The sequence below is a fragment of the Tachypleus tridentatus genome, chromosome 10 (genome assembly GCF_004210375.1).
Source record: "Tachypleus tridentatus isolate NWPU-2018 chromosome 10, ASM421037v1, whole genome shotgun sequence".
In the NCBI taxonomy this organism is placed as follows: domain Eukaryota; kingdom Metazoa; phylum Arthropoda; class Merostomata; order Xiphosura; family Limulidae; genus Tachypleus; species Tachypleus tridentatus.
Genome location: NC_134834.1, coordinates 148,079,657 through 148,103,206, shown reverse-complemented (window position 1 = coordinate 148,103,206; position 23,550 = coordinate 148,079,657). Strand labels below are relative to the sequence as shown.

The 23,550-nt window shown below is 36.9% G+C and overlaps 1 protein-coding gene across 8 annotated transcripts in view; it reads left to right on the top strand.

Annotated features, from left to right (window-relative positions):
• Nucleotides 1–23,550, top strand: part of LOC143230575 (zinc finger protein rotund-like) — a 288,029-nt gene that overhangs the window by 88,708 nt on the left and 175,771 nt on the right. For 5 of the 8 annotated variants that reach the window (XM_076464372.1, XM_076464373.1, XM_076464370.1 and 2 more), the window contains one exon: nucleotides 10,406–10,612. In XM_076464372.1, the coding sequence (XP_076320487.1) occupies nucleotides 10,406–10,612 (207 nt within the window). Of the gene's footprint in view, nucleotides 1–6,378; nucleotides 9,873–10,405; nucleotides 10,613–23,550 lie in introns of those variants that run through there. The other 3 variants (XM_076464368.1, XM_076464366.1, XM_076464365.1) reach the window with 1 other exon arrangement.

The following is a 23,550-nucleotide window of genomic DNA, read 5'->3' as shown; positions in this document are numbered from 1 at the left end:
TATTGTACGTCGTTTACTGGTCTGAATACACGCCTATTGAAGTCCAAATACTTTTCGACATTTTGTTTTCTAGATAATAACAGCTTTTGTTGGTTTCAGCATATAATTTAAGAAGGCATGTGCACCACTTACAACTAATTAAACTTCATTAAAAAAAGTACCGTGTCAAATCGTAGACTGTTTAGAATTTAAAACAAGTGAGACGTAATATCCTGTTCATTACGTGACAATAAAAAGACAAACTGAAAACACCAAAGGAAAGGAAAAGATGGTTTATATGTGGTCTAATTATCGAGTTAAACACAGTTTATCGTGTAGCTAAAACCTGAGATAGCTGGTACATGTTCTTATCTCAGGCTGTTGTACAACGAAACCTGAGATCTTATCTACGAGTGAGCTCTACTTTTCTCCGAAACATCGTGTCGTTGTTTGAAATACAAAACAACAAACAGACTGAAAATCAGTGGCTTGGTGTGTTACCATGAGACTAGACAAATGGACATAATCATCAATATAGAACGTTAAAACTTTTTATGTTTCAATTTTTCTCGCGGATAACTTACATCAAGTGTCTTTAAAACGCTGTTGTTAAACAGTTTAATTAAAACAGTATAAACACTTTAGTTAAGCAGTGTAGATAAAACACAGTAGTTAAACAGTGTAGATGAACACTTTAGTTAAACAGCGTAGTTAAAGCACTAGCTAAGCACTCTAATAAAAACGCTGTAGTTAAGCAGTGTTGTGTTGGTTAAACGTTAGTTTTTATCCTTAAATTTATTTTCCTGCGAGCGAGAAGCGTCACTTTTTCCAATTACGATGACCCGTGTTTCTGTTAAACCAGAGACTGTCAATTTCATGCCATCAAAATGAAACAGCTGTTAAACTGAACTCATAAGGACAGACATATTTAACGTAAGTTTCAGTGGCGATTTCATTCCCACGTTTCTGTGATTATCACGAGTTTAAAACAAAAAGAGAGGAAATTTCTGGTTGAATTAAACTATTTATGGGATATCGTACAAGGTTATTCGAATATTATCTGTACTAAGTTCCAACTTATAGACCACAGAGAAGACAGCTGTATTGTCAACAGCAACTACAGTTGGTGGTCTAATCTAATCGGATACTGGTATGTTGCTAACAGCAACCAACTCCAGATGATGGTCTATACTAATCGGATACTGGTGTGTTATCAACAGCAACCAACTCCAGATGATGGTCTATACTAATCGGATACTGGTGTGTTATCAACAGCAACCAACTCCAAATGGTGGTCTAATCTAATCGGATACTGGTGTGTTGTCAACAGCAACCAACTCCAAATGGTGGTCTTATCTAATCGGATACTGGGGTGTTGTCAACAGCAACCAACTCCAGATGGTGGTCTAATCTAATCGGATACTGGTATGTTCATTGTCCCTCTTCTAACTCGGACGAGGTTCCAAAGTGCGGAGCGTATTTTTGCGGGAATATATATAAAATATCTGCGCTAGCTGTCCCTAATTTAGCAGTTTTAAGACTAGAGGGAAGGCAGCTAGTCATTACCGCCCACCGCCTATTTTTGGGCTACTCTTTTACCAACGAATAGTTGTATTGACCGTAACATTATAACGCCCCCAAGGCTGAAAGGGCGAGCATGTTTGGTGTTATGGGGATTCGAACCTGTGACCCTCGGATTACCAGTCAAGCGCTCCCTAACTACCTGGTGTTACTGATTGTTGTTCTTTATAGAAATAAACACGTAAAAAACAATGTAAATGTTTGTTTTTCTTACTTTTTATCGTTGTTTTGTGTCGCGCATTTATATTTTCGGTTTCTTCTTTTTTTTAAGGGCAGTTAATTAGTTGGTAATGCTTGCAAACGTCTAATTTGTCGCTTAAAATCTAAACGCTTTTGTTCAGACCCTTTTCCAGCGCTACATTTACGGATTTACGACGCTGAAACCTGGAGCTCGATTCTTTGTAGTGGACAGAGCGCAGGCAGTCCACTGTGTACGTTTAGTGTAAGACGAACAACTACAATGTCAAATCCTATTTCGATTCTTTTTACGTTTCATCACATCAATAAAAGAAAACTGAGTCCCACGTAAAAACTATTTTTTTTTTTTTTTTTGGTTTTCGCGCAAAGCTACACGACGGCTATCTGCGCTATTATGTAAGACAAGATGGAAGACAGTTAGTCATCACCATCTACCTTCAACTCTGGGGCTACTTTTTTACCAACTAATAATGGGATTGACCGTTACGTTATAACGCCCCCACGGCTGAAAGGGCGAGCATGTTTGGTGTGATGGAGATTCGAACCCGAGATCCTCAGATTACGAGTTGAATGCCTTAACCTGACCATAGAGGGCCCCTGACTTGAAAAAAAAAAGAAGAAAAATTTGGTCTTTTAATATTTTCTTTTAATCGTTACTAAAATGTAGTTTCAGAATATTAAATTCGTCACTCAGTAAACAGCTCGTGCGTAGAATAAAGGTGTATCGACAGGAGTTACTTTTGTCTTAAAGGGCTTATAACGCTAAAATTTGAAGTTCGTTCTGTGCAGTGGGTACAGGGAAGACAGTTCATTGCACGATTTTTTTCGATTAAGTACAAACAAGCATTTGTTTTAATATGAAAAATATTTTTAATCGGTTGACGTTACACACGTTTACTTATGTCGACTATTATGTGATGGTTATTTATTTTTATCTAATAATATATAGTCAGTCAATACAAGCGTATCAATTCCGTTTGATTTCCAAATAATTTTCACATTTATTGATCTGTTATACACACACACAGTATAAGAAGACGTAATGTACAGCCTTACAAATAAGTTTCTGAGTTCACACCTGAAAAAGAAAAGTCGGTATTCTAAAATCACTCATGATTTTTCAAAATTTTGTTTTGTAGTACATCAAATTTCGATATCTTAGAATATTGTTCAACCTTCCAGAAGATTTTAACAATGATATTGTTCAACTATCCAGAACATCTTAATTACGTCAGTATTGTTTAACAGACGAGATCTTCATGGAAATATTTTTCAACTGTCTAGAAGATTTTGCTGTATTGTTCAATCATCCAAATAATTTTAACGTCAGTTTTGTTTAACAGTTCAGAAGGTCTTGACAGAAGTATTGTTCAACAATGCAAAAGATTTTAATGTCGCTATTGTTTAAGAGACTGGAAAAATATTGACAGAAATATTGTTCAACCACCCAGAAGAATTTGCCGTCAGTATTGTTTAACAGTACAAAAAAAACTTGACAGAAATACTGTTCAACCATAACCTCAGTACTGTTTAACAGACCAGAATATCCTGATATTCCTATTCTTAAACAGTTGATGTAGAAATAAATGTGACCGTCATGCATACGTATATATTACCGTTTGCTGTGATGAAAACTGTATGTACCATTGTTATTGTTGTTTTGAATTAAGCACAAAGCTACACAATGGACTATCTGTGCTCTGCCCACCACGGGTATCGAAACCCGGTTTTTAGCGTTGTAAGTCCGCAGACATACTGCTGAGCCACTGGGGGGGGGGCTGTATATACCAGTTTTACCGTATTCACGATATTAGAAACACGCGTGCTTCAAGAAAACAGTTTAATACAAGGATACGATACCCTAGCACTTTCGAAAGGTGGGCCTTTCTTTTTCAGGGGCAAACCGCAGGTGATTTTAAATGTTGGGCGGCAATTAGTCAAAGCACCTTGTGACATAAAAGAAATAATATGGCACTCCCTCCTTTCCCTTTGTATTTTGTCGAAGGATATGCCTCCCCAAAACAACAAAAACAAAAAAACAACAGCGGTGGAATTTGAAGGGTGTTAAAGGATTGAGTTATAAACCCTCAGCTAACAACTATGAGATCAGAAGTTGTCGCCAGGTGGAATCTGTGTTTTCACTAAACGTATCGGTTTAGATTTATTTAATTACAATTTAGAGCATTCACAATATGGAAGATTAGTTCTTAAAACAAACCTTATTTACTATAAAAAAACTAAATTGTTATACATTATGTTTAATCAATAAGCAAACTAGGCTCTTAGATTGTAGGGCGTTTTCTTTTTTTTAAGATTAAAGCTCTTCGACGAGCTATTTGCACTGTGCTCAACTAGAGTATCTAATTCCAACTGTTCGCGTTGAAAGTCCCCAAATTTAACATTGAGCCAACAGGGGGCGTTACAGGCTGTGAAAACCTATATGGCAGAATCTGTTGACCTACACATACTGCTATTGTCGAATTTTGGATTCGTCTTTCGAAAATTAGGAATAAATTTTAAGTTGAGAGTTGCGGTCAGTATAACCAGACCTAGATAGATCTGCAGAAAGTCTAACAGCTTACAACGCTAAAATTCAGGTTTTGATGTTCGCGACTTTCAGAACACGGGCAGCCCTTTGTGTTTAATGACGAACAGACAATATTTTTTTTTAAATCGTAGGCCACATCTTAATATTCAGTAGTGTCTCATAAATTAACTGTATTCTTCTACACAAAGGCTTAGTTACGAGATCAAACGGCCAGGTGGTTAAAGTGTTTGACTCGTAATCTGAGAGTCGCGGGTTCGAATCCCCATCACACCAAACATGCTCGCTCTTTTAGCCATGGGGGCGTTATAATGTACGATCAATCCCATTATTCCTTGGTAAAAGAATAACCCAAGAATTGGCAGTGGTGACTAGCTGCCTTCCCTCTAGTTTTGAGCCCCCCGCTAGTGCAGCGGTATGTCTTCGGATTTACAACGCTAACATCAGGGGTTCGATTCCCCTCGGTGGGCTCAGCAGATAACCCGATGTGGCTTTGCTATAAGAAAAACACAAACACACACAACTACTAGCAGTAGATATTTTGGGCCTGGCATGGCCAAGCGCGTAAGGCGTGCGACTCGTAATCCGAGGGTCGCGGGTTCGCGCCTGCGTCGTGCTAAACATGCTCGCCTTCCCAGCTGTGGGGGCGTATAATGTGACGATCAATCCCACTATTTGTTGGTAAAAGAGTAGCCCAAGAGTTGGCGGTGGGTGGTGATGACTAGCTGCCTTCTCTCTAGTCTTACACTGCTAAATTAGGGACGGCTAGCACAGATAGCCCTCGAGTAGCTTTGTGAAAAATTCCAAACCCTCTAGTTTTGCACTTTTGAATTAGGGACGGCTAGCGCAAATAGCCTTCTTGTAGCTTTGCGCGAAGTTCAAAAACAAACAAACAAACAGAGATCAAACTTCATATCATATGTACTTCGATTTTATAAACTAAGGTATTGTTTCATAATACTGTTTTGCAAATCTCACGTTTTGTATCCGTGGGACATGCGTTCTTTTATTATAATTTGTCACATGTTGAAATCGATGAATACTAGCATTTGTTAAAAATGGTCACAGTGGCTTGGGCTACGTGCAGTTACTGTAGTCACGGCCAAACAAGAAAAAAACAACAGTTCTATAAATGTAAGCACTTTAAACACGTGCGGTGTTAAACTATCCATCTTCTACCCATCCTATCTGTCTATTCGCTTTATGCACAAGACTTAATACACTTTTTCATGTTGTATTTATTCGTTATCTAAATATTTGTTTCTAACGACTGTTTCATTCTGTCCTTCATCAAATTTATTTGCATCTGTTTATTCCTCGTATTATTCCAAAATATCCCCTCCCCCAGAGATTAATTTCGAGGCCGTTGACGCTGACTTACTCTGAGAGTGTAGTAGGCAAGACCAATTCGCAGTCAACCTTGACGACTTGAGCGAGAAACCTGGAATTAAAACACCATTAACACCGGACAGTGTTTGTTTATGAAGCCTGTAACGCACTGTGTATGAATACGACGCTATTCATATCTTCTGAGGTGAAAGGGAGTTAATTGACAGCACAAGGAATGTTCCAGGAAAAAATCTACAAAGATTTACTTTGAAACAAGTAATATAGAAGACTTACGTGAAAGGTTCCACCAGCCCCAACTGTCTGGTCGTGTCTGGCGTTGACCTGGATAGACTGAGGGCATGAAAATGTACAATAAAACAAGTAACGACGTGTTACATAGACAGACACCCTCACAGTCAGGTTGTTAATCTTTCAGAAATATGCATATATACCTTACTTATATTCTACTAGTCATATAGTAGTAGCACGCATATACAAATGGGGCCTGGTGTTTAAAAGTGCTGTCGAGTCGCGGGTTTGACTCCTCCTTATCGTAGATGCTCGCCCTTTCAACTGTAGGGGTGTCATTAAGTTACGATCCATCCCACTATTCGATTGTTAGAAAAATAGTAGCCCGAGAGTTGGCAGTGTTGACTAGATATCGTCCTTCTAGTCTTACACTACTAAATTAGGAACTACTTGTGCAGATAGCCTAGTGTAGCTTTGCGCGAAATTCAAAACAAACTGTAGGACCTTTTATCATGTAAAGTGAGCCTCAAGGCTTAACCCTAAATAGTCTTATTATCGTGATTTTAATGATAAAGTTCTATCATTGAAATGATAAATTCCACCAGAATAAGTTGCAAAACTTCTTCAATCTAAGTTACAATTAATAATAACTAGTGTTGACTTAAACTTCCTATAATATTTCAGTTAGTTATTTGTAGCAGTAACTGATCTCAGCGAAGTAAGTTCCGTCAAATTTTGCAGCCGCTCCAAAACATCAACTCTTCATACGAAAAAAGTACCTGACTGGTTGTTCCATCCCTACTTCAAAGTTTAAGCTCAAGTTCCTATATTAAAAAAAACGCTGCTGACTGTTCTTACTTTCAATACAGTTACCATTAAGAGTGTCAACGTCCATTTATAGAGGTACCTGACTGATTGTTCCATTCAAACTCCAAAGTTTAAGCTGGATTTCCCATATTAAAACACTGCTGACTGTTCTCACTGTTACTACGATTGCCACTAAGTCTGTCAACGTCCATTTGTAGACGTACCTGATTGGTTGTTCCACTCAAACGTCATTCTATGAATAGGCAAAATTTAAGCTGAATTCCCATATTAAAAAACGCTGCTGATTATTCTTACTGTCATCTACATATGTAGATATTAAGATATTCCGATAATATTTTAACTTCGCTTATGGTACGGGCTTAATTAATGATCATTTATTGATGATGAGGTTTTGAAATTTTCCAAAATAATCTCCTATTTTCTGCGGAGCCATTAAACAGTTCAATCGTTGAAATAATTTATTCACTAAAAGTCTGCCTTAACCTGTATTAAAACCAAAGAAAACTTAGGATAACGGGAACAAAACAAATAATACGCTAAGTCAACACTAGGGGGTGCCACTAAAAGGTGACTTCTTGGCGGATCTTGATTATATTCTAGTTCTACAAAAAGTAAATAAATAAATAGAAATAAAAAATAATAAGATTTTTGGGTGGTTTAATATTCTTAACAACTATTTCACGCATTTTTTTACCTGCTGCTTTCCTTTTTGATGTAAATTATTTCGTGATTATTAAGACATAAAAAGTAACTTGGAAGTTAAAGCAGCCAGATTTGTGCAACAAACGGGTTAGAGGTATTTCTTGTTGTTTGGATTTCGCGCAAAGCCACACGAGGGCTATCTGCGCTAGCCGTCCATAATTTAGCAGTGTAAGGCAACTACTCGTTACCACCCACCGCCAATTCTTGAGCTACTCTTTTACCAACGACTAGTGCGGTTGGCTGTCGCATTATATCGCCCCAAGGGTGTGACGGGGATTCAAATCCGCCACCCTCAGATTATGAGTCGAGCTCTTTAACCTTCTGGCTATGCTGGGCTGGTTGATATTTAATATAACTTAGCACTAAAACAAAAGACCTGTAATGATTAGATCGTAATTACCTTTATTTGATGTGCATATAAAATATGCATGGACAAAAAAAAAAATTAGGGTTACAGTTGATAAACAAGTGATTTGGGAAAAGTTATGATTTCATGATTCGAATACATTGTTTTGTAATATTCACTGATAATGATGTATTATTATGGTGTTCTGATGCATACATCTTTTAAATGTGTTTTGTGTATATACGGCGAAATTTAGGGGTATTATCGCTCCCACTCCCTGCCCACGGGCAGGCGATTATGTGTTTCTTCTCAAAATACTGTTGGTTGTTTTGGGATTGTGAGATTTTTTTCAAAGCTAGTTGAAGTCAAAAGTTTGGAAAGTTCGCCCAAGGCTCTTCGATTCTAAAAACATTTTTTTATTTATTTTAAATTCAGTCGTGTTATGAAAGGATTACGATTTTTATTTCTTATTAAAATAACCCGAGCCCCCAGTGGCACAGCGATATGTCTGCAGACATACAACGTTAAAAAGTTGGGGCTCGATACCCCTGGTGGGCAGTGCACAGAGAGCCCATTGTGTAGCTTTGTGCTTAACTTTAACAAACAAAATAAAACGAACATTAATCAAAAAGAGTCTAATATGTTAATGAAACTATACGGTTACATTAATGGTTCACGTTTTTCAGCCCCCGCTGGTACAGCAGTAAGTCTACGAATTTACAACGTTAACATCAGAGGTTCGATTCCCCTCGGTGGGCTCAGCAGATAGCCCAATGTGGCTTTGCTGTAAGAAAACACGTACACACACGTACAGCAGTAAGTCTACGAATTTACAACGTTAACATCAGAGGTTCGATTCCCCTCGGTGGGCTCAGCAGATAGTCCAATGTGGCTTTGCTGTAAGAAAACACGTACACACACGTTTTTCAACTTAATGATAAGTTAGACATAGTGTGTATTACAATAACAGGTTATTTTAAGAACATCATATTTGAATTAGATGCTTTAAACACAAATGTTGTACAGTGGTCTGTTGGGGAAGGGGCGCACTGTTAAGGGGTTGGAGGTCTGTTTTCAGACGTACTGAGGAACACAGCTACACGCACTTTCGAAGCTATACCAAGTGTCTAATGTAAGTGGGGGTTCGGACCGTGTATCGTTTCCATTCGCTCCTTGATACCGAATCTGTAAAATGCGTGAGCATCCATCCGTGCCATCGTCGAAGAAGAAAGGACCCTGCAGGAAATTCGAGGGGGGATAGGGGAGGAAGGCCTGCTAGGAGTGTCAATTTTGTGTGACGGGGCGGCCAAGAAGCTACCGCACGTGACGTGAGTCCGGCAGTTGAAGTTTTGGAAAATCAGAGCAAATAGTGAGACGGTGGCGCTCTTCAACTAGTCTGTGTGTTTCAGCACAGCACCTGAGTTGACTGTTCTGTGGCCGTCAGAAAGGAGCTGAGAACGAAAACCGAAAAAGGAAAAAAAACGTCGTAATTTTCCGCAGGGTTCGGGACGTAGTCGAGCGCAGTTGACGACTGACTGCTCGTGTAAAACAAGAGGCAGAACGGGGTAGCAGGCGGTTCTTAGTTGAAGCACGCGGCTAATCAGTTCGTCCACATAGCTTGGAGTGAATGATTGCGTTGGCTCAGACAGCCAGATCTCTCTCAGTGGCCAACCAATTCGCACTCGTGCCTCTTGGGTTGCGTCTTTAAGACGTTGCAAGTTGCTCGAGACGGCAGTGTTTTGTTTTGTGCGGTATTTCTGTGTCGTTAGTGCCTCTGGTCTCCCCGTCTGGCAAGTTACGTGCACGAGACACAGAAGCAGGAGCTTCCTATTTAAGCACATGCAGTCCTGTTTGGAACTCCACCACCTTGATGAAGGATTCGTAAGGTGTCCGCGGACATCACCCCTTGCCGTGTCCATCAAAGAGGAGAACAGCTTCGTGGAGCCAGGATACCCACTGACCACCGCCCTTGGTGGTTCCCCGCCCTCGTCTGGATCAAGCACAGGGTCGGGGAGTTTTTATGGTGGTCATCACTGCTACTTTTCCGGCAAGAACTTTGAGTCTTTCACTGCAGTTCCAAGATTGGGTGTTATCGGATCAGGCTCTATGTATTCGGTAAATTTTTGTAATACTATTTCTCTACCTCCTTCCCTTACCCGTCCCCATTCTTTTCGTTTCACGTGCTGCGGGTGAGGTCAGGGACATTAGGGGATGAGAATGGGGGAGGGAGTTGTAACGAGTACCTCTTTTGTTGAGCCCCAACACCCCATGTTTTCACTAATTTTTGCTTATGTGTAAATTGTCCAGTTGTTGATGGTTGTATTGTGACCTAATTTATTTATTTATTTATTTTTAGGTAATGTTTACGATATCGATATAAATACCACGGTTCACGTGTAGCAACGTTTTTGTTTACACAACCGTTGTCTTCTTTTGGCATTCTAATAAAACTAGAACCGACTTTTAATATCTTATTGTCTCCTATTGCGTTTTTTTAAATGAACTTTCTTTACTCGGTTAATAACAGTCAGAATTTTTTATTTTTAAATATTTATACTTATGGCGTTTATATGATTGTTTATTTTGACACAAGTGTCATTTTATGAAGTGCTCATATTCTTATAATTACTCATTATTTCCCTAAATAGAAAACGGCCTTGGTGTGGCCCCCTCCTTCAGACACTTATGCTAAGTCGGCTGGTTTCACAGGCGCCAGCCCAACAGCTTCCGTGCGGCCAGTGTCACCCTCATCTGGCCTGGTACATTGGATGTCCATGATGGCTGACCATGCTCACGTGAATGTGCCCGCGCACCCGTCGCCGCATGACGTCCATTACATGTGGAATGGTATTGAGGTACATTTTTATTCTAATCTGATTAATATGAATTAGTGTATTTCATATGTCTGACGGATTACAGTATTTGAGGCTACTTACAGTAGGTATATTTATTAACCCATATATAAACATGAATAAATAACTATCTATCTAAATCTATGTGTGTACATCTATAGGTAACATATGTTTATTGCTTTAGTTCGGATAAAACACTTTCAAGTGACACCATGTTTGTTCAATACGTGTCACAACCAGAACATTTCCTCTCTTTCTCTCAATCTGTTTATGACCACTAATATCGATTTTTATTATAACTATTGTACATTTCTTGACATATTTATATGCAAAAACGGCTCGTTTGGGTTGAGAAAATATTTTACCTAGAAGAGCGAACAACGTTTCGACCTTCTTCGGTCATCGTCAGGTTCACAAAGAAAGAGGTAACTGACCGGAAGCTGACCACATGTTTGAAAGGGGTTGTGTAACTGAGTGTCGGAATGTAGAGGGCGGTATTAGATGTTTGAATATATAATTTTATTTATTTTATTATATTAATATAGGTATAAAGGTGTTCCTTTATATTGGTTTATTTTGGTTTAAGTTGTTGTATAAGTAAGGCTTCTTTAATTTTGCGTTTGTTTATGTTTGTTTCTTTATTTAGTATTTGAGTGTTTTCTATGGTTATGTTGTGTTTATTTGACTTGCAGTGTTTGAAAACGTGTGAAGGTGACTTTTTATGTTCTTTGAATCTGGTTTCCATTTTTCTACTTGTTTCTCCAATATAGAAGTCGTGGCAGTTATCACATTGTATTTTGTAAATAATGTTGGTGTGGTGTTTGTCAGTGTAGTTTTTCATAGTATACCGCCCTCTACATTCCGACACTTTAGTTACACAACCCCTTTCAAACATGTGGTCAGCTTCCGGTCAGTTACCTCTTTCTTTGTGAACCTGACGATGACCGAAGAAGGTCGAAACGTTGTTCGCTCTTCTAGGTAAAATATTTTCTCAACCCAAACGAGCCGTTTTTGCATATATTTTCTCAACAAGTGGGTTTCTCGACATCACTGATTTCTTGACATAATTTTAGACCGTATTATATATAATGTGCATTTATATAATTCTCCATTGATATCATTGTAGTCCATATTACAAGTATTGTAAATTTTCGTATTTTTTCTTACGTAATGTTAGTTCATATTTACAAGCATTTTCACATTACCGTACTTTTATCCGTAACACAATTTTAGTCTAGATAACAAATACCGTACATGTCTGTACTTCTCTCTTCATATAATGTTAGTTTATATTGTATCGTCATAGTTTATCGAACACTGAACCGTAGGTTCCACTTATATAATCTTTATGTGGGATAAAATATTTATATCTACGTAGCCAACACTAGTAATAGTGCTTTAACCGCACGTTGAACACTCAAATTTTTCCAGTTATACCGTTCGCGACTTGTAGTCGGATCTGTTTAAATTTATCTGGAGAAAGGGCACTTCATTGCTGGACAATGGGAAACATATGTAGAGCGCTAGATGGCTCAATGTGATTCTGTTAAGTTGGTGAGTACCTGAAACCTCATGAACATAGTGGCTTCTCTTACAAGTAAATCTGTGGTATTTCGAAACGATTTTCAAAGTTACTTGCGAATGTTTTATCGGAAATGCTTCGTGTAGCTGAAAGTAGTTTCCGTGTACATTGATCAGTCTTGAAGTGAACGAGAAGTTTTTATATAAAACTAATACTTTCCGAAGTAACCATAAAGATGCTGTCTTTTAAACGGCTTGGCTCCATGCAACAAACAGTGGTATCGAACCAATAAAAACGGCTTAATAACAAAGTCTCTAATCCACAAGTAACCACAATACTGTTAAATTCAGAACGGCTGATCGACAAACGACTAACTAGTGTTACGTATAATATGACTGGTCTCAAAGCAGTGCAGAAAAGGCAAGCACAAAACGATCTCCAATTGACTGTAATAGTGTTAAATATAAAAATAATTATCGCATAGTGACTAATACAAAACAACTGATCTTAGACTGACCAGAATATATGTTATATAAGAAACCTTAAAGATACACAGACTCTGTAGTAGTTTACTTTAAGATAAAAAACAACAACAAACAAAACTGGGGATAGAGAAGAGACACGACATTTCAGTAAAATTTAAAAATGCTGTGTCGTCTCTTTGTTGGTAACAACACAAAATGTTCGCTGGACGCCATTGTTTGGGCTCCAAACCAGAAACATTCTATCCGTTTTTGTTTTTTTTACACTTTTAAGTAAATTAAACGATGCTTTCTAGATAATTGTTCTAACACCGGTTGTTGGTTTTAAAATAATTTTCTAAACTTATTTGTGCATCGAATTTCTCGTGGGTCTACGACGTTGTCGGTCGTGTACGAGTCACAGACAACAAAAAAACTTAGAACAAACCATCAGTTTTGTATATAGTTCTGTAGAAGTTTCCTGTCTATTTCGTGCAGAAAGTGAGTGATATCACGTACCCGTTTAGGCCAGTTCTTTATACAAATTATTGTGACAACCAATAACTTAAAAATTTCTCAATAGTATGCAGTCTATATGCTTTATCGGTACTCAGCAGTGAATGGTATGAAAACGGATTCGTTATTTGAGGATCTCGCATTGTTTTTGACGTTGGAGATATACTAATCCGTAAAAACGCCCTGTAATCTCGAATATACTAGAGTGCTGTGGATGTATTCAAGTTTTATCTTTATTTGTTTCGCGTCACTTGTAATAGAACAAATAGGAAATAATTCATTTAAGGAAATTTTCGTTATTATATAACGGTTAATAGCCATAATATTTTATCCCAGTATAAAAACAAAAAACAATTAGCTCTAAATCTTCCATTTTGCGATGTTAATACATGTGCAGTGAGTACAATTAGTGTAGTTTTAATAGTGTTAGAAAACAAACTCTTTTCTGTGCCGTAATTACTTCCTGTCAAAACAGAACTGTAAGAAAAAAAGGAAACAACTTTTTTATACTTCAAATTTTTATTTTGCGCGTGGTTTATGTTTCGTAACCGCTCCAACACGTCCTTGTCGTTATTACGACCAACTAAAATCTTTTCTGTACCACCATTTTAACCTCAACAAAACGAGATAAGAATTTACACGGAACCATTACAGCCCATTCAAATTCAAAACCACCTGCCTAACGTAATACATTTTTAGCCTTATTTTGTTAACATTTTAAATCGTATCTTATGTTGTTTCATTAAGCCAGTTTGTTTTCTATTTGGTTTCATTAGTAAGGCAAAAAAAAAAAAAAAAAAGTTTACGGGCTATTCCCTAAGGCTAATTATTTCACTTTTTTTGTCACATCTAATTAGGAAATTATTTATTCTCATAGATTAATTTGTTTCCAGTGTTATTTCGTCATTACATTACTTAAACGTTGGTGTTATTCTCATAGACTAACTTGTTTCTAGTGTTATTTCGTCACTAGATTACGTGAACGTTGGTGTTATTCTCATAGACTGTTTCTATTGTTATTTCGCCAATACATTATTGTTAACCATCTATGTTCACTAGAATTCTATTCTATTGTATTTTATGTACTCTTAATCTAACGCCATTTAGATATATTGTTAAGATATTTCCAAGGTGTTATAAAGAATACTAAATAAGATGGTTCTCTTTATCCGTGTAACACTTCAACTGCAACAAACAGACACACACGCAACCTGTTAAATTGTGGAAAACTGCACAAGAACTATTAGGTTGAGGAATAATTCGTGAGCGTTTTTAAATAATTTCTTTCAAGCATTACATGCAAGACTATACAATACTTCAATACATGAACACATTACACCCAAAACATTTATTATGATACTTTATTTCATGTAATACCTAGGTATATAGTATGCATTGTTTTAAACGAAATTGCAAGAAATTAAATGCGAAAAGCAGATGGTGTCGAAAATGCTCGATTTTGTCCACTTGAAAGTCCATTTAATGAGCTGAAAATGAAAGCAAAAGTTAAAGACATATGAAAATCAAACACACTATCTATTAGAGCAAAAAATTATCTACCAAATGACATGAAATATTTTGCGAAAGTGTTTCATTTATGAATATATTTTTTTAACTTGAAAAAACGCTCACGAATTATTCCTCAACCCAATATTTTCGTTAGCTGCCCGTAATTTGGGTATAAGAAATCACGTTAGGCCTAACAGAACATCTTTTGACAAATTTAATTATTTCATACTTTCCCAACTTTCAAAAGGCGTTCACGCCATAACAACTGCTTGTAATTTTGAAATAAAAAAACCAGGGAGGGCAGCTAATCAACAGTACCAACTGCCAAATCTTGGGTTATCCTAATCGAATTGGAATTTGACTGCCACTCTTGTAGCGCACCCACAGCCCCAAAGTGCGAAACGTGATTTTAGGGTAGCGAGGTATGAACAAGAGACAGTTAGCCCTGGGCTCTGACTGGCCATACCAGTTGCAGCTTGTTTAGGATATGGTGTCTGTTACTCTTTGATCTATAAAGAATTTGCCAGTGTGTGTCGTCTGTTAATAGTTGTGTTAAAGTAAAGTTTGTATTCTGTTATAATACTTGAAAATTAAAGGGATGGTAGAGTTAGTTATTTCGTTCGTTTTTTTACATGACGTGTTGTGTTAATACCTTAAGTCTTACAGATGTGTATATACGTATATCACACGCATTATATACACGTTTTCTTAGTACTGAATTCATAACTTTTATGCCATATAGATTTTTATTGGATTGAAGTTTCGTTCGCCTGTATAGGGTTTAGTATGTTATATTAAGCAATTTTAATTATGAAAATAAGTTAGTTACGTGATTACATGTTTCAGAACTACTTTTTGATATTGACATTTCTTAGATAGTGCGGTGTGATACCATTGCATATTGTTCGCTTTCGAAAAAAGTGTTTAATCAGTCCGTTCTGGCTCAAAATCTTTGTACACCCATATCGTACAGATGTGCTTAGGTGGGGGATTTTGAATTTTTTAAGACGGGTGTATCTCTTGTACATAATGGCATTGAGAAAACAAAACAAAAACATGGATCAACTTGAAGACCCAGGACCGTGCATCAAAAGTCTTGGTATAAGCCTACTTGCCTCTAGCCTTGCTAAGAAAAGTGTGATGACTTGTTATAGGTTGCAACATAGCCAAAAAGGATTTCGATCTGTAAATTACATTGCAGGGTACAATTGACAGGTATGGTATAATTGTACGTATAGATAAGGGGCTATAAGAACAAAATGATGTTCCAAAAATAGTTTTAATACAAAATACGTAAATCTGTATACGCGTAATTTTAACTTGTGTATATATGTCTGTCTGTCCGTCTGTGTATTGCTATTTTGAATGAATGAATATGATGTACTATACTACATTAATCACTTATTTTTCAATAATTAGTTACTGAACTGTTTTGTATGTTGTATTTATAGAACGAAACATATTTCAAAGACGAATCTTTGTTTGTAGTAGGTGGGGCTCGGTAGTGAAGGTAATTTGGTTTGACATAATGTCAAAATATGTCGGCATCGTGAAATATTCGTTTACGTTATCAACCTGTATTTTTGAAGAACATAGTATCTGACGTGACACGACAGTTAATTGTTAAATTTTGACAAATCATATTTAGAACCACAGAGCTAATTTAACGCATCGTATGGAGTAAAAGAATAGACGTGAATCGCTCGTATGTGTCCCTTAAAGTACAAAGCTATATTTCAAAAAAGCCCACAGCGAGTTTGATGTACATTCACGACTCAGTTCTTCTGTGTTGGGTAGATATACGATCAATACTGAAAGTTGCTACATGTGATCAGGCTACTTCAAATATCTTTTTGTGTAGCATCTGTTTTATTGTAATTGTTTCACGCTCACAAGGTTTGTATAGGATTAGATTTACAGGACCCAATCTATCTGTCAGTAAAACGAACTGTCTGGTTTTGGGTGTTTTTTGTAATAAAAATAATTGATACCTTAATTCTGACTTCTGAACTTCATACGACGTAATATATTTCGGTACGATAAAGGTATTTTGTTATTTTTATTGTTGTCATAATTTTTAGCTGTTTATTTTACAAATTTACGTGTTCGAATTTTAGCTGCCTTTTATGAGTATTGTTTAAAAGCAAAGGTATTTATAATTTATGTTTATAAGGTATTTATAATTCCACAAATAATGGCAGTATATTATAATATATGTTTGACGATACAAACAATAAAATATATGTTAGTTTTCAATGTCTGGCTTAACATCAAACAGTTACACTGACTTTACCTCTAACAATAGTTACACTGACTTTACATCTAACAATAGTTACATTAACTTAAGGATATGAATGTTATTATTTGGGATCATTGTTTATATTCTTTGTTGCAAGTATATATTCCAGCACGTAATTACCTTGTTAATCCTTACGTTGTTAGTATTTAAACTTTGCCATTTCATCCAAAATTTTAAAATTCAAATTAAAGTTATTAATTTTATGTTAAAGACTTGTTTTTGTTGTTTTTTTCTAATAAAGGAAGAGAAAATTGAAATTGGTTTCATAACAAGTAGAATTTTAATAGTATCATCATGAAACCTAATATGAAGTGCTTATTGGACGAATCACAAATCACTTTGTGACACAGCTGTTAGTAGCAGTAACTTGTAAACTTTAGTTGTTTCTTCTGAAATTTTGTTCTTCGTTGGGGTCCAACAGGGGGTCAGCAAGATATGGATTTATATTTCTTAAACTCGACGATCGATTCCCTGCAGAGCAAATAAACAAGACCCAACTTTTCTTGAAGTAGCGACAAACCTTTGATATTACAAGTGTTATACGCCCACACACACTGACCGCAAGCAACACGCGAGAGTTTCGATTTAATTGGTAGTAATTTCAAACCTTGTTGCCATAGTGGTAAATTTTATTTTTACATGTATTAATTTCCTACTGATAGGAAGAGTGATATTTGCCCGTCTTTACTGATTCATTGTTTATACAAGTTTGTAACTATAATGTCTCTGCATCATCGTCAAACTTTGACGGAACAAGAAAAGTACAGGTAAGCCAATAGCGTTTCAAAGATTTTATTTTAGGGAGAAGCCTAAAGGGGCCAAATAATCAGTTGAGCAGGAAAATAGGACTTTCATCCCACTTGGAGCCAGCATGTCTTAAAATACTGTATTTCCGATTGGGGTTTATGGGGGAGAAGTTCTCCAATTTTGGGGCTGCTTCCCCCACCTCTCCACACCAGTCTGATGGTTACCCCCTTGGGTACTGGAAATCGAAAAGTTGAGGAACAGTTTGAGTAGTCTCGAAAATTGTCGAACAAATAAAAGCAGAAAGTGAGTTCAAGGAAGTTTTGTTCCTCATCCAACCTGCTGTTCTGAATGGTTTACTGTTCCTCATCCAACCTGCTGTTCTGAATGGTTTACTGTTCCTCATCCAACCTGCTGTTCTGAATGGTTTACTGTTCCTCATCCAACCTGCTGTTCTAAATGGTTTACTGTTCCTCATCCAACCTGCTGTTCTAAATGGTTTACTGTTCCTCATCCAACCTGCTGTTCTAAATGGTTTACTGTTCCTCATCCAACCTGCTGTTCTAAATGGTTTACTGTTCCTCATCCAACCTGCTGTTCTGAATTGTTTACTGTTCCTCATCCAACCTGCTGTTCTAAATGGTTTACTGTTCCTCATCCAACCTGCTGTTCTAAATGGTTTACTGTTCCTCATCCAACCTGCTGTTCTAAATGGTTTACTGTTCCTCATCCAACCTGCTGTTCTGAATTGTTTACTGTTCCTCATCCAATCTGCTGTTCTAAATGGTTTACTGTTCCTCATCCAACCTGCTGTTCTGAATGGTTTACTGTTCCTCATCCAACCTGCTGTTCTGAATGGTTTACTGTTCCTCATCCAACCTGCTGTTCTAAATGGTTTACTGTTCCTCATCCAACCTGCTGTTCTGAATGGTTTACTGTTCCTCATCCAACCTGCTGTTCTAAATGGTTTACTGTTCCTCATCCACCTGCTGTTCTAAATGGTTTACTGTTCCTCATCCAACCTGCTGTTCTGAATGGTTTACTGTTCCTCATCCAACCTGCTGTTCTGAATGGTTTACTGTTCCTCATCCAACCTGCTGTTCTAAATGGTTTACTGTTCCTCATCCAACCTGCTGTTCTGAATGGTTTACTGTTCCTCATCCAACCTGCTGTTCTGAATGGTTTACTGTTCCTCATCCAACCTGCTGTTCTGAATGGTTTACTGTTCCTCATCCAACCTGCTGTTCTGAATGGTTTACTGTTCCTCATCCAACCTGCTGTTCTGAATGGTTTACTGTTCCTCATCCAACCTGCTGTTCTGAATGGTTTACTGTTCCTCATCCAACCTGCTGTTCTGAATGGTTTACTGTTCCTCGTCCAACCTGCTGTTCTGAATGATTTGATGTTCCTCGTCCAACTTGTTGTTCTGAATGGTTTGATGTTCCTGATTCAGCCTGTTGTTCTAAATGGATTGCTAATCCTCATGCAACCTGTTGTTCTGTTTGCAGCTAAAATCCTTCTGAGCTACATGGTAGTCAGAAAGTATTGAAGCTGGTTTAAATGTACAATAACTTGATAAAAGTACTTAAGGTAAGTGCATCACGAAATAAGTCATAAAGAAATTAATACCGTAGTTAAGAACTGAAACTGTGCTTTCAGTTCTCCAATTTTATATAGAATAAGGTCATCTATAAATAACACATTTTGTATGTATTCTTGCTTAAGATAAACGTTTTTAAGATTACCATATTTTAGGGATCGTGTCTGTTGCCAGCTTGTCTATCCGTTCCAGAGACTAGACGCCTTTAATGCAAACCAATAACTTCATTATGCAAAGTATTACAATCATTGCCATAGATTCGGATTTTTAAGAAGCTTTGAGTTATTGCCATAGGGATAAACAGCTTTGTAAAGGGTAGTTGTCATAGAGATAGAATTATAAGAAGCTGACAGATGTTGCTACATAGACGCGTTTGTAAGCAGCTGGGAATCACATGGTTCAATAAAAAATATTGCGACAGAAAAATATATATTTTTTAATTTTGATTGAATTTATTTTGAAAAATTATCAACATCGGATTTAATAAAGTGTAAAAAATTTATCACAAATATATATAAAGCAGCCACGTTTTTTCGTCAAGTGCTTCAGTTTAAATAAGTTTTATTTCCCTGCTTTATTGTTACTACATATTATACTAATGGTAACTCGACGACGCAAAGATGTACTGATTTGATAAAAAGTTATAGCTTAAGTTTTCCCGATAGAATAAGACCTTCATACTATATAAGGAAAATATAAATTAACAATCTTTATTTTGCGTTTGAAATACTGTACCAACGATATATAATATAGCTTGAACATTTAAAAATAGTGCTGAGAAATCTCTGTGTGTTGGATGTTGTTATTAGATGTTAAATCAACAGTCTGTACTTTAGGTATTGTTAGATGCTAAATCAACGTTACGTGTAGTAAAGCCATTATTAGATGAAGTCACTCGTGAAGTTAGGTCAAAAAGACGTGATTAGTTCCTAAAACACGACAAAAATCGAGAAAATCGTGTTCCTCGTAATACTTTTTATGAGAAACAGAACAGTGGTTGCCGATAAAATAAAAACAGGCTTTTCCGAAGCTTTGGCAATGGTTTCTAGTTAAAGTAAACTTTACGTAACTGATGGCAGGTCTCTAGAAAGTGTACTTTTTTGTGTTATGACGTGTCGCATGGACAACCTTGCCCTCAAAGACTGGAAAGCATGACGCGGTGTTGTCACACACACACACGAATTTTCTAACTTACTTCTTTGTGGTCACCTTTGCTAGTTCGATTCTCTGCCCCATTATTTTCTACGAAACTACAGGATGTTAGACGATAGTAAGTTTCTATATTACAGTCGAGTTAATACTTAAATTACACTATTAGTGCGATCAAGTGAGCTCTGATTGGTTGATGTTTGCTCTCGTGTACTTCTTGTTTCTCGTTCGGGATAATTGTGGTTATTATATACAACATGGTTTCTAGTTTATTAAAATCTGGAAAGTTTAACCTACGTAAACACCTGTTACACTGTTAATCTTTTAACACCCGTATAAATTGTATCCATAAACAGCGTGTTTGCACTGAAACAAACTCCTATATATGAATACGGATATAAGACAAACCCCCCTCTTGGATTGGTTTTAATTCAAGTTAGACTGTTGTAAAATTACAAATTATATTGCTTTCGATTCAAACCGCACGTGTGTATATATGTAATTTCATCTCAAACCTAGTTCGTATACTGCAAATAGTAATTATAATACAATGAAATTATTATTTACGAGTATTTAGATCGTGCCTTTCTGCCTGGAACATTTTGATTTGAAAGCTTCCGACACTTAAGAGCCACGTTTCATTCAATATCCAAGCACGCAATGACATCACAAATAAATGATTTCTTCTGTAATGATACAAGTATTTGCACATACCAAAATAATTTTTCTTGAATATTAAAAACATGTTTGTGCGCGCACTTAACGATTTTTTCTGAAATATTACAAATTTGTTTGTACGCACATTTAACGATTTTCTCTTAAATGTTACAAACATATTTTTGTGCGCGAACCTATTGATAGGGTTGTGCATGAAGATATTTGAATGCATCTTGTACACCCATCAAGAAACAATATTTGAACCAGTTCGAGATATCGTCTTCTCAAAGGAAATAAATTATACGTGAACTCCACGGCAACAGGAAAAAAACCAATACACACACACACGCATGCGTCATATGAATCAGGTTTATATTCCCACGTGCACTCCGTACTTAGGATTGGTTTTAGCGAGTTAATGGAACCTACTGTATGCTTTGATAACAGTACCAAGAACAGTGTGTTCTGTCTTTTATCAGTTCGTTTTACCGCGTCTATTGCACGAAGAAGTTTGGAAATATAGTAGAGTAGATTCCAAGGTGTTTTATTTCAGTGGACACTGGTAGCATGAGAACCGTATACCGGCAACATTAATTTAAGTAATTCTAACTTGAGGAATTGTATTTTATGTAGGCATTCTTACGTGTGAAACAGTAAGAATAGTTCCATTTTTGTACCTCATGTAGGCTATATTTTTTTGCCAGCACGTTAGGAAAAACTTTGGGAGCTTAACGATCGCGCATACTCGCGAGCGTAAACGCAATAACTACGTTTCGTGACGCGCGTGTCTCCAAAGCTACTGCAGTTATTAAACTTTCCACATTACGTGAGCCTGAACAGACGAATAGAACATCATAACTATTTTCGAACAAAATATCTTAGCTTTTATTCTTCTTCGTAGCAGCAGTTGCTAAATAACATTTTTGACATAAAAGAAAGTCCACAATAAATTCTCGTTGTACGTAACTCCCACTGGCAAATTGTGATCCTCAAATCAGAAGTTTTCCTTGTATTACATCGTAGCCACACTACTTCTGTTTTTTAACAAATCCTTCTTTATTACTCCTATATGAATTCCTAGTAAAACGAACGTAATAACATTTCAAATACACATTTTGCGTGTTGCACGCCACAGCCGACGAAGCTTTTCGTTTCATACCAGAGCTCATCAGATCCGCTGAACGTATTTATAACATACAAAGGCCTGGTTTCAATGCTATTTTTATCAGTCAGGATATATCTATTCTTGTGGTATACCACGCCTTATGCTGGCGACGCATAGTCTGTATGTTGTAGTTTTTGCGATATTACAAGACAATAATGTATATCACGCGTCTCTTCGCTGACTGTATACAGTTAGGTTTGCGTTAGAAGAGTATAATGTTATTTCCAACGCACACGTTGAGCGAAAGGGTGCGTTAATAGGGAAGTAAAACACGCAAGGTGTGCGTTCGAAATGTTATTTTATTCGTCTAACGCAAACCTGTCAAGAGTCACTGATGAGAGAAACGATAGAATTTCTTGCCAGAATTACTCTGATGCTATATCATAAAAACTTCCGATATTCAGTGAAAATATTCCCGTTCTATATTCATTCATTCTTTTTTGGTATCGCTTTTATTATCTCGTGTTTTTTTTGTTTTTTTTTTTCCAACACAAAGCTACATAATGAGCTATTTGCATTATGTTCACCACGATGAATCGAACCTTGGATTTTGGCATCGTACACCTGACACTTAACATTGACCCATAACTGTTTTCGTTTCTCTTCTTATTTACTTATTTTACTTTTATTTTTTGTGCAATATGTAGTCTTACATGTGATTATATCTGTCCTTCTTGGTGTTCTACGAAATACCTAACATAACCTAACTCATTGCCGTACGTTAGTTTCACGTTTTCTCCTTGGAATCTTTACAATATTTTTATATTATTCCATTCTTTCGTACGACCGTCTTGGAGAATATGAAACGTTTATTAGATTTGTATTGTCTGGTTTCTCGCCATCATTCAAAAATATCGTCAGTTCTATGCTTCCTGTCTTAACGGTGTTAACCAAACAACAATTTTTGCTCGTTACGTCAAGTGTCTTTACTGTTGTAGACCATTTTAATAGAATGTTTGTTTGTTTTTTAATTTCGCGCAAAGCTAAATAATGGCCATATGCGCTGGCCGTCCCTAATTTAGCAGTGTAAGACTAGAGGGTATGCAGCTAGTTATCACCACCCACCGCTAACTCTTGGGCTACTCTTTTACCAACGAATAGTAGGATTGACCGTTAAATTATAACGCCCCTACGGCTGAAAGGGCGAACATTTTTGGTGCGGCGAAGATTCGAACTCGCGCCCCTCAGATTACGAAAGTTGAGTGCTTTAACAATTAAGGCGTGCGCTTCGTAATCTGAGGGTCGCGGGTTCGCGAGTCGCGCCAAACATGCTCGCTCTCCCAGCCGTGGGGGCGTTATAACGTGACGGTCAATCCCAC